This window comes from Aricia agestis, chromosome 3 (genome assembly GCF_905147365.1).
Source record: "Aricia agestis chromosome 3, ilAriAges1.1, whole genome shotgun sequence".
NCBI lineage: Eukaryota > Metazoa > Arthropoda > Insecta > Lepidoptera > Lycaenidae > Aricia > Aricia agestis.
In genome coordinates this window covers 10906721-10922285 of record NC_056408.1, presented here as the reverse complement: position 1 = coordinate 10922285, position 15565 = coordinate 10906721, and the positions used below count along the sequence as shown (strand labels likewise).

Sequence of the window (15565 nt, the reverse complement as noted above, 5' to 3'; positions counted from 1 at the left end):
ATATTATCATTCAGACAAAATTATGTTCTACAATCTACATCTAAGTTCTACATTTAGAAACAATATCACAATATTATACGTAGAGTTATTGCTTAGGTAACCTACCCCCTTACATATTAATTAATAGTTAATAGAATCAGGCGTTACTTTACGTCCAAATCCATAGCTTAAAATTTAGTTTGTTATAATTTTTAGCAATATTCCGCGAAATAAACCTCTCAACCTTCGTCAAGACTTGTCGGACGTTGTTCGTAGAGTCCACATCCTGAGGATGCTCCGGTGTTGGGGAGAGACGCGCGTCGAGGTGTTCAACCCGCGTGGTGGTGAGGGGCCTTGCACGGATTTGCCGACTTTATTATTATGGCTTGTGTGGTGGTGGTGTTTGCAGATTCTTGCATGCGAGTGTACGCATAGGCAGTGTGGGAGAGGAGGGAGGTGCTGTACGCATACTTATGCGTACACTCACTCATTTACTTAAATGTTGAGGTTTATTTCGCAGAATATTGCTAAAAATAATAACAAACTATTTTTTTAAATATTAATTAATTTTTTATACATCAAATATCTATACTCTGATTGTATACGTCTGGCACATTGGAAAAAAAACCGGCCAAGTGCGAGTCGGACTCGCGCACCGAGGGTTCCGACAGCTTAAAGGTATTATAGACCTGAGTATTTGGTATGAATTTCAATTTAATACCTCTACGCGTTTATGAGGAAATGGGTAGTAAGTTTAAAATTATTAAAAAAATATATATTATGTGATGTAACTAAAAATTTATGGTTTTCGTAATTTTTCCTTTATCTATGCTATAAGACGTTGCTTCGTACCAAATTTCAAGATTCTGAGTTCACGGGAAGCACCCTGTAGGTTTTGATTCCCTTGCAAGTGTCGAAAATTTGCGGCATAAACGGCTGTATCTTTTGATTGCGTTGGCTTAGAAGTTTGATTTTTTCACAGCTTCAAGGGACAGTAGACCTGAGTAATTGATATAAATTTCAGCTTCATACCTCCACGCGTTCCTGAGAAAAAGGGTCTTGACAGACGGACAGACGGACAACAAAGTGATCCTATAAGGGTTCCGTTTTTTCCTTTTGAGGTACGGAACCCTAAAAAAGGTCTAAAAATTTTGAACCATTTTTTTTTAATTATGGGTTTGACGTGATGAAGGACTAGGAGTCATAGAAGGTTATAAGATACAAGGTAGAGGTTTAGACTTTAGATGCATTAACAAACGATTACTGTGCCGATAGTAATCTTACCTCAACATGATTAATCACATATTATGCATGATAAACGGTGTCAAACTATTATTAATGATGATTTAATTGAAGATTTACACTATTGTATGCTAATATACAGAAGCCATGTTATTAAATTTGTATATTCTATTCAAAAACGTATTTTAATGTCGAAGTATTTAAGCTTAACTTGTTTTGTCACAAGATATTATATTAATTGGAACTGCAGCTACCTACTGTTGCATATTTGCAAGATTATTTTTATAATATTATGTGATAAATTGCCATTTCATTTCAGGAAGAATTTGGTAAATCCATAACAAGAACTAATGAGGTACAAAATTTTAATACTTGTTGCCCAGTATTTTAATTTAAAAAATGCGTCGCGATATCAAAATTAGCATGAAATATTAATAATTTTTGCATCAATGCACTTATTTTGCAATTTGTCATATTGCGTGTACACTTGAACTTTGTGAAAATAAAAAGTATTTTTTATTTAACCGTCCTCGCATCGAACTACAAATTATTTAAAGGTAAGCCGTATGAAAAATAACGGCTTCCCCTTATATTTTATGGCTGCTAAACTTGCCATCAATTATTAAAGTTCCAAACTCTTGAGGGAGTTCGAAAGAGTTCACGATACTTCTTACGTATCTGTTATTTTATTTATTAAAGATTTAGGGAATCGATAGGTACAGTCAGCAAAAAAATGTCTAAAAATTAAGAATTACTTTTATTTTTTGAAATTCTACATTTTTATCATTTTATTTTCAAACACAAACAAATAAAAAGTCCTAAAATTTTTCGTTAGGTATATTTTTGATGCGCCATTTGCAAAACGCGTCCAATAAAAGGAAGTTGCGAAATCTGCAAAGTCATTGCCGCCGAGCCGACTCCCCGACAGCCAACCGCGCAGCCCGACTAATCCCCGGCCTCACATTTATTTATTCCTTTTCTTACATACAAGTTTTAGTTATTTATTTTTAACCCTTTGTGAGTACCGAGTGGTCAGTTGCGGTCAGGCGGTGCTTGCGGTTCTGTGATCTTATCTTAATCTTTTACCTCACATAATACGTTAGTCGGCCTAAGTAAACCTTTCTAGTTTCTGAGAATCCTTGTCGAGGTCATAATTTTATGCGATGTGAAAACGTTATAATGTGAACCGTGTGTTTAGGTTTTATGTATTATAATTATTATAAGTTTACCAAATTTCACTAATGAGTGGATATATTGTTATTTTTAAAATATGCTATTTAAGCTAGTATATTTAACTTGTAATAATTGTCGCCATTTTTTATAAAATGACTGTTGAAATAGTTTTGCTGGCTGTACAAACGTTAAATATTAGTTTAAATGTTATAGCAGTGTATGATATTGCATTACGTGATAGTTTAGCATATTATTTGTGTAGTAATTTACTGCAGTCAGAGCTAAGCAGCTTGATTTATTCCCCGACCGACCGACACTAATCTTCGGTGGAATTCGATTTGTTATTTGTTTAGAAACTATCTCTTAGTAATTAGAATTTGTTCCTAATTATAATAAAACAATTTGTAATTGCATACAAATGCGCAACTCTTGACATCGAAACTAATAGTCTTGCTGATTTCTCACATGCGGAAATGTTTGCTCGAAATTTAAAGGTAAGTACAAATTTTTATTAGTTTTTTTCTGTATTTTAGGCTATTTAGTATTTTATTGATTGACTTGACTCATCGAAAGCTATCTTGTGGTAAGCGATAAAATAATTAAAAAACTTATTGAAATGATAAGAAAGCTTTACATATTACTTATTTGAATATTTTGTAATTTTGATTCAGGACATGATAGCCTGTTAGCATCTAATATTTATAAGGCAGGAAACGACAAACCGAATATGAATTTTTAATGCCAGAAAACGACATTAAATTAAAAATATAGGCTTTAGATGATAATTAATGTGATATTGTCGATTATTTTTAATTTATAGCAAATTTTATCAATTGAAAAATAGAATTTATTTGATTTACGGCTCATTATGTATGCTAATTAATTATTTTAATTACATGCGTATGACACATTGTAGTATATTTACCGCCATGGTCGTATACTCAGAAAAATAAATGGCCTTTGGGCTATAAATGTTTTATAACTTTGCCAATATTACAGATTTTAAATCAACAAAGCGGTGTGAATCTTTTTATTTATGATCGTTTATGGTTACAATTTGGTTTTTTAATTTAACTTTAATTACTAGAAGCTTAAGGGTTATTATTGATTGCCCTAATTTAATCAATAAAGTTTTACATAAAATCTATACATTTTCTATTAAAAATAAGTAGTCATTATGTCTCTCTCAGTGCAGTCTCAGAGATTTTAGAGCCCTCTTATCCTAATAATGAGTGGCAAATAGCATATTATACGGAAGTTTCATGTCGGTTAATATAACCGTAATGATGAATAATTGGCCAAGTGCAAGTTGGACTCGTTATAGAGCAAAAATAGGCAAGAAAATGTCGTTGTTTGTATGGGAGCCCTATTAATTTTATTTTAATTTTAGTATTTATTGTTAAAGCGGCAACAGATATACACAATCTAATTCAGAAGTTTAAAAAATTCAGAAGTCTAGCCATAGCGGTTCTTTAGATACAGCCTGGAGACAGACAGACGGACAGACAACGAAGTCTAAGTAATAGGGTCCCGCGTTTTTACCCTTTGGGTACGGAACCCTAAAAACGATGGTTGCTTCGGTTCAATAGCAAAATAGTTTACCTGCTATGAAATAGTAAACCTATATTTTCTAAACATTACGATCACGGTTTTGATACGAAGCAGGATCATGATATCAATATCACGGTATCTCGGACATAGATCATTTGCCAGATATAACAGTATTAAATTCTTCAGGCTATACCTTTGGGGTCAAGCAATACCAACAATAATAATAATTTGTAAAGTATTCAAGACTCCTATTAAAGTTAAATTTAAGTTGCGCTTAAAACGCACGGTTTTATGTGCATTTCATAAAATTATAGATGGATTTATTCTTATTTGCATACCTACTTAAAATTATGGATGGAAAAGTCGGTTCGTTTATCTGTCTAGGTATGTTATCTGTATTATATAAACATAATATAATATATATAATATAACATTTTGATTGCCCAAACTGAACCTGAACTGATTAGGATAAAATTCGCTATGGAGATACTCTTAATCTTGGGAAAGGAAGTAGGATAGTTTTTTATGATGGAAAATGTATTTTTATATGCAACTAGCTGTTGCCCGCGACTTCGTCCGCGTCAACATAGTATAATAACAAAGATAGATAGTCCGCTAACGAATATGAAAAAGTAAAGTATAACCTCCTCCTTTTGAAAGTCGGTTAAAAAGTAGCCTAAGTTACACCTTACTACATCAGATATCTACCAAAAAAAGTCCCGACAAAATAGCTCCAGCCGTTTCAGAGATTAGCCGGAACAAACAGACAGACAGACAGACATACAGACAAAAATTAAAAAAAAATCGTTTTGGTGTATGTATCGTTTATAGATTTATATGCATGTAGTAAAAAACGGTTCTTTCAATATTACAAACAGACACTCCAATTTTATTTATATGTATGTATGTATAGATGTATTTTTTTTTAATGAAATAAGGGGGCAAACGAGCAAACGGGTCACCTGATGGAAAGCAACTTCCGTCGCCTATGGACACTCGCAGCATCAGAAGAGCTGCAGGTGCGTTGCCGGCCTTTTAAGAGGAAATAGGGTAATAGGGGAGGATATTGAAGGGAAGGGAATAGGGGAGGGTAGGGAAGGGAATAGGGTAGGGGATTGGGCCTCCGGTAAACTCACTCACTCGGCGAAACACAGCGCAAGCGCTGTTTCACGCCGGTTTCCTGTGAGAACGTGGTATTTCTCCGGTCGAGCCGGCCCATTCGTGCCGAAGCATGGCTCTCCCACGTATAGATAAACAAAATATTATGTCTCTTAAAATATTATTATGTCTCTTTATTTCCTAAGAAAACACTGTTTTTGTGTCTTCATTTATGATAAAATCTTTACTGTCCTAGATATTTAGTTTATGATGTGCCCCTAGAACACATTTTAACTAACGAAGTATCTGCAATACCAAAAGGCAGTCTGCACGCATACTGAATGAAATATTGCACTTTAACATGAAACTGTAATGTCCAATAACTTTTTATTTTGAAAATTTATGGTGTTTTTTGTAAATACATAATATTAAAACCTGCGTAGCGGCTACATGCGTGAAATTATTATGGAGTTTATGTTTCTTATGCTACTACGTAAGAATAAAATAAAAATTAATAAAAGCTATGGTTTATTTTTATGTTCCTGTATAATTTAAGGATTCTTATTGTGCGTATGATAATTAATGTTTTTAATAAGTCAGGTTAATGCTAAGTACTCACATACGGTTTTGCTCGATTGAGCAATAACGTCGAGCAAAACCTGCGGCTCGGGATTTCGTCCACACATTCAGCATTGTTTGATAGTTTTATTCTACATCGATATATTTAATTCCATCGAGCCGGCTCGATGCGAGCCTTCGAGCTATGAGTTTTGCGGTCCACACAGTAATTATTACTCGATTTGGAGTAAAACTATCAAGCAAAACCGCATGTGAGTACCTACTTAGCATTAATAGTAACCTTTTTCTTGAAAAAACGAAGCTTTTAGTGAACTAGAGTTATCTCTACTTCTTGCCTAATATTCTTGAGAATATTCTCATGTTTATTCTACATTACTGTGAATTATTTTGCAGCTATTTTACCTCAGTATTATTGATCATAATAATAAAATGTGAAATAATAAAGATCGAATAATATTCACATATTCTTCGCATACTAAAATTATACGCAACATACTGATGAAGGCGTGTTCCGAAGTGACAGACAAACTGAAGACAGGACCTTGACAAGGCTAGCTAATAAAATAGAAACAATAAGATTCCAAGAAATACTGAGAAACGCAACATCTGCGCTTGTCTTTATCTGAGGACATCTACCGACTTGGCGTGTGTTAAAATGTGTTAGGACATGTGTGCATCGTAATTTTTATGTTTTACTGTTCTTAGTTTTGTTTTGGCCTATCCGGTACTCCTACACTTGTACTAGAATTACGTTACGTTTTTATTAAGAAAAATAGTCATAACATTTGGAAATTCAAACTATGGTATTATACTGTGTCCATTGTTGCCGTTCTTTCCATTATGTGTATGTATACGGACAAAATTAAATACATACAGGAAGTAGGAACAACAGTTATTATGAAAAAAATGTTACGGTTAACTTTCAGTATTGTTACTGGCAAAGAGAACTTCAAGCAAGCTTTGTAAATTATAAATATACAATATCTAGCTTAGATATTGTATATTTATAGTTTACAATATTTTTTTATACTAATAAAAGAAGTTCATAATTACTTTTTCACTTCGTTTAATTAAGTACTTAAAAAAATATAAATATAATTCGAATTGTAATTAACGAATCCAAATATTTAATGGCATATACTGCCTTATACTACGTTTTTAATAAAATCCAGAGGGGTAGCTTTTCCACAAAACGATGTGTTAATGATCAAAACCCATAATAATATCCACGCGACGTAGACGTAAAACATCTTAATTTAGTTCAAAACAAACGAAAAAACAACCACTTTAGTTAATTACGTAAGTTCATTAATATAATTATTTTTAATCGCGTGATAGCAAGTTATTGTTCAAGGACTCAGTGTGAATGTGCCTTTATATGTCATCGTCAAATTGAAAATACCGGTAGATTGTTATATTCCTATAGAATTGATTGTAAACAGTGTTTTGGTGATTTTAAATTATATCATGTTTAAAAAACGTATAGTTCTGAATTAGATGCCGGTATAAAATTAGTGTCGTAGATCTTGTTAGGATATAATATTATGTTTGGAGAATAACTGCAAATTTAATTTGTCATCAAACTACACTTATAATTTATCTAATCGCGGATCTTTACATCCACGTCAATATTTAAGATCTAATCAGAGGTATAAAACTGGAAATTATTTCCAATACAAAATCAGTGTTAATCACCACAGCACTAACTAACTGTCTGCAATCACTAACTTAGAAATATTACAATCTATCTATCTGTATTTACAATTTTACGGCGATATTATGTATAATGCAAACACTGAGTTTACACTTCAAAGAGTATGTTGCCCGTTTTGTAATGTATTCAAAAGATTCCATATACGATCCTAGCCGTTCGGAAGACGTCGAAGAAACCTGCACAAAGCTATTATGCCTTATTAAGGAGGCTATTCATCAGTCATCCATTGATCATACATTAATACTAATGGTTTATAAACAGAGTATATATAATTTATTTTGTCTCTATTTTGGCACCTAATTGACAAATAGAGCTATACTAAATTGGTTTTTAATGGGGGAGTGGCCGGATCATTTGCTAGGAGCGGATCCATTTACGATTTGCTACTTCTACCACGATTTATGAGAGAATTAGGTTAAATACTATACAAGGCTAAATCACGAATTAGCTATTATATAAGCGTGTGGTTATTAAATAGCTGTATCACTCAGCGTCTTTTACTTGAAGTATGACGTTGTAGTATAATTAACTCTATAATATAAGAGCCACCCGCTGAGACATGGGTTGAAAGTTGAATAAGAGGAATGAGAGGAAAAACATCATAAGCCCAGGGTTACTTCAGATCTGCGCAAGTGACCTTAATAAATGTATGAATATCTTAATTATTATTACAAGTAATATGTAAAAGAAACTTACTTTGGCCTAGATGTACACGCTTCATCCATGGATATATCTGCGGAGGGTTCGCCTGTGCGCTGCCAGATTTTGCATTTTTCGTGTTTCCGGTACTGGAGTTGTTCGCTTCATTGCTCTCATTGCTGGACGTACTGGAGGCGGGGCTCGATATGTTCTGATTGACGTTCGCTTTGTGCTCCACGGGCGAGGCTATCGGCGTGGTCAGGCCCAGCTTGGTGCTGGTCCCGGAGTTCTGACCCACGCCGAAGCCCGGGGACGTCCGGCCGGGCCCCGACGACGTGGACAGGTCCTGGGGTGAAGCGACTCCAGTCGTGGAGGTGGAGTCCGCGAACTTACAGCTAGTGCCCGACGCCTGGTTGGCAGTCGACATGATGTTGGGCGACAGTGCACCCGGGCTGGCGTTCGAGTGCTGGTGCATGTGGCTCGCCGCCGAGCCCAGTCGCTGAGGGTGCAGCTGGGTGTAGTCGATCATGGACTGTGGTTGCATGTGGGCTCCCGACGCCGGCGTGGCGTACGGGTGCTGCGGATAGTGGTGTCCCACCTGCGGCGGGGAGTAGCAGGCGTTGGGGTAGGAGGCGGCCGCTGGGTTCGGGTTATAGTAGTCCGCCCCCGGAGTCGGCAGCCCCGGGTGGCCGGTCTGCTCCACCGGCGTCCCCGTGCGACCCGGCACCTGGTTCCCGTAGCACGAGGCCAGGGAGTTCACGAACTGGTAGGAGCTCATCCCGGCGTTATAGTTTAGGTCGTTCATTTGTAACTAATTTCTTTCCACTTTTTCCTTGAACTCTACTCGAAGGTTGTCATCCTCGGACGTTCGGTCTAGTCGGACATATTAAGTGCTACAGATGTACCGGTCCGATTCAATTGTCCTCGCGGAGTGGGGCTTGATTGATGGACCTGCGATGAAATAAAATACATTAGTTGGTCAAGTACGACGCCTCGTTACGGGATGACAAATGTGTTTTATTTAAATTGCTAATACACTTATATTATTCTGGCACACTACAATATCGTTGTTTTATATCTGGTGGTATAATGAAACGAAATCATTATCATGTTAAGAATACTGAAAAAATCGGTTCACAAACGGCGGAGTAATCGTCGAACATACAAATAAAAATATATACATATATATATATATATATATATATATATATATATATATATATATATATATATATATATATATATATATATATATCCACAGCCGAACATAATATAACCTCCTCGTTTTTTGGAAGTCGGAAAAAATGACTAAATTATTGACTGTAAGCTTTACAGTAGAATATATTTCGTAACCACATACTATGCAAGTAAATTATGTATTATGATTATGTGATTCGATGAGGCACGTGACGTTTTTAAAATCTTTTTTAGATCAATAACGTAGCCCAAGTATTTAAAGAAATTCAATATCTCGACATCATTTAATATTGGAAGGCGAATTTTCCCAAAATCGCATGATTCACAACGAAAACGCAGTAGCATTATAAAACGGCAATTCTATAAATCTCATCGTATCAACACGGAGGTCTAATGATACAAATTGACATTCAAAAGCGTACATATGTCAAGTGGAGAAAAAATCCAGCCACGTGGTAGAGCCATAAAAGTGTCCACAGAGGTTTATGGGTGTAAGCGGTAGGCCGAATGTGACTCTGCCGATTTATGAACTCGCCCGCTGCATACATCTTCCCGGCCAAATTACCACTTGCTTTATTTAATGATTAATGATAAATTTGGATAAAATGATGTAATAATGATAAATTTTGACGAATTAAATTTTATTGCAATGAATAATTTCGATTTAAAAATTTTGGCCAAAGCGATTTAATTTTTAGTGTTATTTATTAGGTGAGCGTTGCCAAATGCGCAATATTTAGTAACGCAGTTATGTCATACGAAAATCTTGATTAGAATTTGAAAGTATAAATATTCATTTCTTATTATCTATGCTCTACATCCGTATTTCCTTTTTAATTACCAGAAATATTAAGGCATTAGAATAAAATGGGCTCCAAAAAAACTTCTGCACAGGCATAGAGTCTTTTGCACCTAAAAACTTAAGGGCATTCATCCAATTTAAACAATTTTAAAGAATAAATTAAGGCATATTATTATTAAGTAACATTTAACAGTAAACCTTAAAAAACTTAATAACTGTAAGTGAGTAAACATCTCACAAATAATAGTATAATAATAATAATATTATTATACATTGTTTTCATAGATGATTGACGACTTCTTAATGTGGCAATATCTTTTTAATTTGTTTTTATAATCAATACGAAATTAGCGAGTATAATAACAGGTAATGTTACTCAAATAACTGGGAGACGTGAGAGTGCCATGCTACGGCACGAATGGGCCGGCTCGACTGGAGAAATACCACGTCTCACAGAAAACCGGCGTGAAACAGCGTTTCACCGAGGGAGTGAGTTTACCGGAGGCCCAATCCCCTACCCTCCCCTATTCCCTCCCCTTCCCATCCTTACCCTCCCCTATTACCCTATTCCCTCTTAAAAGGCCGGCAACGCACCTGCAGCTCTTCTGATGCTGCGAGTGTCCATGTTCGACGGATGTTGCTTTCCATCAGGTGAACCGTTTGCTCGTTTCCCCTCTTATTTCATTAAAAAAAACTCAACTATGTAGTATATCAAGTTTTCATAACACAAAAATGTACCACTTGTCTAGGAACTAATAAAACAAAATTTTTATGCAGTAATAACTTTGATAGCTCTAAAACACAAACACGTTGATATCATTTAATTTTTATTCGGCTATTAACTGATGGTTATTTTTATGACATTTTTATGTTTGAAAATAAACAAAATAATGATGGAGCCGCGGCTAAGTCAGTCGTAGACGACTCTATAAATAAGATTGATCGCTAGAGCAACACATTTATAGCTAATGTCCTTACTATTCTCGACTGCTAGGCATTCGCTTCTGACATTTCCCTTCAATTTAAATTAACACGCTATCAAAAGATTTATTTCGAGGCTGGTAGTGTCATAATTTGACAATTGTGGGAGTCAGCTGGTCTCTAGTCTCAATCAAAGTTTTTGGACCAAGGGTGGCTTAAAAAACCTACAAGTGGTACCAACAGACCTACAGACTGGACTAGTTAAGTCGCACATACACTTATGGACTGCTTCATTCTAGTGTCTAGTGCCCTCCTCATTACTCTAACAACACCCTAGTATATATTGTAATACGAGTAGAAAACTTAACTTTCTGTAAGAATCAAAACTAACCTCTAGTCTAGTAATGCATAATAAAATACTTAAGCTTATTCTGAAGATCACTTTATTAATACGGTTCCTTAACGATAATTACTGTGCCTTTCATATTTTGTAAATAAAACGTTTTTTTTATAAAATAAGGGGGGGGGGGGGGGCAAACGAGCAAACGGGTCACCTGAGGGAAATCAACTTCCGTCGCCCATGGACACTCGCAGCATCAGAAGAGCTGCAGATGCGTTGCCGGCCTTTTAAGACGGAATAGGGTAATAGGGGAGGGTAGGGATGGGAAGGGATTAGGGGAGAGTAGGGAAAGAAATAGGGTAGGGGATTGGGCATCCGGTAAACTCACTCACTCGGCGAAACACAGCGCAAGCGCTGTTTCACGCCGGTTTTCTGTGAGAACGTGGTATTTCTCAGGTCGAGCCGGCCCATTCGTGCCGAAGCATGGCTCTCCCACGTATAGGCTCTCCCACGTATATATATTAGGCACTTACTAAATATAAATTGATAGAAGTAACAATTCTTACGAAATAATAAATAATATATAAATAAACTATGTGATTTCTTTAACAATATTCAACACTTCAGTATGGCTGTCCTCAAGGAAGACCTTATATTCCTAAAGAAGAAGATTATCGTGAAAATTATTGTTAGTAATTGTAAAGTTAGAGTCCAATTAATTACATAATAATTGTTATTATTATCATAGTCAAAGATAATACTAAGTACATTTAATAAATTATTGTTAAATACTTGCTTTTAACCTCAGAAGGCTTTACGAATGGTTTAAATATTCCGGTTCTAAATTATAAATTAAAAAGTTATGAGCATAAATAATAAGTAGAATAAAATAATTACGATGCGAACAAGATATTGTTTTATTTGTAATTGTTTAAATACCTTCTCATTTTATTAAAGTAGTCATAATAAACAATTAAGTAGCATTTTAATTAACTGGTAAAATTATGTAAAGCTCATAATGATGAGATAATAAGTGATAACCAGAAAATATATGGGTTTTAAATATTTGTTTCGATACCGGCTTTCGGGTTTCTAAATATCAGTTTTGAATAAACCAAATTTATAAATTATATTATAAGTTACTTACATTAATTTTAGTTTGAAGTCATTCGAAGTCAGGAAATGAAGACTAGGGTTTTAATATCTTTTACAATGTTTTGAAGTTGTTTAATGATAAAGGTTCATAATATTTTGAGTGTTTTATGTTTGTCACCTTTGTCCATAATTTTCGCGAGCACTTTTCATGCCGCAATATCTATCTAATCCTAATAGCTTATATCCAATGTGATATTCAATTTTAATTACATATATTATATATTTAATGTATATCCAAGGACAATGTATCAATTCAAAGCCTGAGTCAATATGCTAAGAAAATATTTATGCTGCAGTAAACTTACCAATGAGTTTCTAAAATACTAGAGTAGCAATGTCTTACAAAAGATTCTCAGAAATGCGTAACCACTTTTTTGTTCAAAAGACAATGTCAAGTCATATATTCGTTATGTCATTATGTATGTGAGATATGCCTGCAGGCATCTTCGAAGTGGCAACGCGTTGCTACCGTAAACTTCCAATCTAGTTACGTTAGTAACATAGAATATCATTGAAACTTACACAAAATTACTGTTCTGTCAAGTGACTTTTCTATTCAGATAAATACATCAACCTTTTTTAACTTATACGCTGTGTATTAAAAGGAGATACTTATAATAAATAAGCTCTTAAATTAATTCTAAACATAGTTTATAGTTCATATATATTGAATCAGACATAACTTTGCATAGAATTTGACACATGTCAAGCGAAAGGAACCTGTGTGTAATGTTTTTTACCTTTTTACTGTGGTGGACTCTTGTTATACATGTATTACAATGATATGCTACGTTTAATTCTGAAATTGTAATGTCTCCTGCAAATACCTGAAGCATCAAGGGATGTAAGATGCAGATAATATTACGATAACACAATAATTGTCTGTACTAAATGGTGCAATTTCTATAGATAAGAGACAACAAATGAGGAGCATGTTATGATCCATGTACACAATGGTAAGCTATCTAAATCTCGTTACTCTGCCCGTGACATGCAGACGACATGTGTTAGTTTATTTCAGTGTAGAAATTTTGTCACTCCCGTCCGGTGCGGGTTAAATGGGCCGAACGATTTCATTGCTTTCGTTTTTTTTAAATCCCAGCATCCTTTGAACATTTCATTTCGAATTTTAAAAACAAGAGTATATTGCACTTGCTTGCATGAAGATTGTTTGTTGAGAAATTAAATAAGTTGCACATTAATTGCTTTTAGTATTTTTTAGCTTTTAAACTATGCTTAAACGCGACTGAAGACATGCTACTCTATAGATGTAGACCAAATAATAATATAGACCATGACACTAAATAGTCTGAAAGTAGGTATAATATCTAAATAATATGACGCGTATATCTACAATACTCGAATTTAATGAATTAGGTACCTACTTGTAAATTACATTTTTAATGAGACAGGTAAGGTGGCTTTAAGCTCTATCTTGTACCTTATCAGATAATAGTAACATGAAAAATAAACTACACTAAAATAATTAAAGATTGAAAGTAGTGACAATATTAATATTAGTACAAGTAGCAATGTACGAATTTCACAGTGGGCGGAGTCAGTGTATGGAAAACTCAGACGCCTATAGGCTCTTTTATTATTTATCCATAGAATGTAAATGGTTTACTCATTAAACATAATAAGTAAATTATCAATATGTTTTGTAACATATTGATAATTATCAATTATCAATTTGTTACAAAATTTAGTACAACTAAATTTTGTAACATATTGATAATTCTTTGAGAAAAATAATCATTATGTTTTAGTGAGTACCAGCTATAACGATTTACGATTACATCTAACTCTATAATTCTGTTTTTATACAGTATATTTTATCTGCTATTTATTATTATTATAAACATAAAGGTGTATGAAACGTATAAATTATTATTAATTGTAACCATTAGATGTATATTATGATGACCTCATAAATTTTATTACACCCAAAAATTAAAATTAAAATACAATCGTATGATTAAAAGATACATATTTTAAAGCATGGTATGTATTAACTATTGCCTAAAACCTAGTTTCATTTTTTATTATTTCGTTGAATTTCTTATTAGTCTATTTCGTCTTTTATATTGTAAACATGAATGAAACACACAAACTATTGAGCACAATAAAATAAATATAAAAGCTATGAAAACTATTTCAATTGACGAAAGCTCATAAGTCCTAGCGGAATAAACTTTAAGCCCGTCATAAAGTGGCCACTCAAATCTGCGACGTCCCAAAAGATTAACTCCGACACGCTTTGATTTTACTTTGATCGTTCTATATCAATGGAACATAATTTTCAATGGCCATAAATATAAAAAAAAATACTCACTCCAACGAAATTTCAGAGTGGCGATCAACTAAAAAATCACAATCAACACAATCATCCCACAAGTTTGTACACACACTAAACTTTCGAATCGCACCAAAAGTTCGGGAGGGGCGACCGCGGCGGAAAAGCGTTCGTGTTTTCCCGGCGTTCGGGCGTCGAGTGCGGCGCGACTGGCGCGACGAGCGAGCGAGCCGAGTGAGCGGCGGGCGGGGCGCGGCGGGGGGCGGGGCGCACCTGAGCGCCACGTGGGCCCGCTCCCGCGCCCGCTGCCGCTCCCGCTATCGCTCGAGCCCGACGATTAGCTTAATTAGAGGTTTGTAGTAACACAGATTCGATTTCAATGGACCGATTGATGATTATTGTTTTTTAAATCGGGAGTCCTCAATCATCGGTTATTGTGATTGACGCGATTTTAATGTTATCTCCGTGCGTGGATTAACGCGTTGTTTATTTATATTTGTTTTTGCTTATTGGAAACGTCTCAAATGCATTTTTCAAGTTTAGTATTGCGGGAGGTTCTTAAACAATTAATTTTATTTATTATGTCTCCACATGTTTATTTGTATGTACCTAAGTACATTAAAGGTTAAGATAACTTAAGCAAACTACTACCATCTTTTCAGGTTTTTATTTTTATCGTCATTTCTTACGTAAATACGTGGACCTTAACGTCTCAGTTTTAAAATCATGAATGAAAAAAAAACATTAAGTACTTACAGGGAAATCATAGCCATCATTACCAGTAAATAATAATATGTACGTAATAAAAAGTTTGAACAGATTTTTAGCAAAAATAATGTTGTGTTGAGGTACTAAACAGTGCCGTAAATAGCCTTTTTT

General features: G+C 34.6%; 1 protein-coding gene across 1 annotated transcript in view; it reads right to left on the bottom strand.

Annotated features, from left to right (window-relative positions):
• LOC121725336 (homeotic protein Sex combs reduced) overlaps positions 1-14880 on the bottom strand; it is a 43161-nt gene extending 28281 nt beyond the window's left edge. Inside the window, exons 1-2 of the mRNA XM_042112227.1 lie at positions 14726-14880; positions 8033-8926 (exon numbers count right to left, since the gene is read on the bottom strand). Coding sequence (XP_041968161.1) covers positions 8033-8780 — 748 coding nt within the window. The 5' untranslated portion in view covers positions 8781-8926; positions 14726-14880. The remainder of the gene's footprint in view (positions 1-8032; positions 8927-14725) is intronic.
• Positions 14881-15565: the final 685 nt, after the last annotated feature.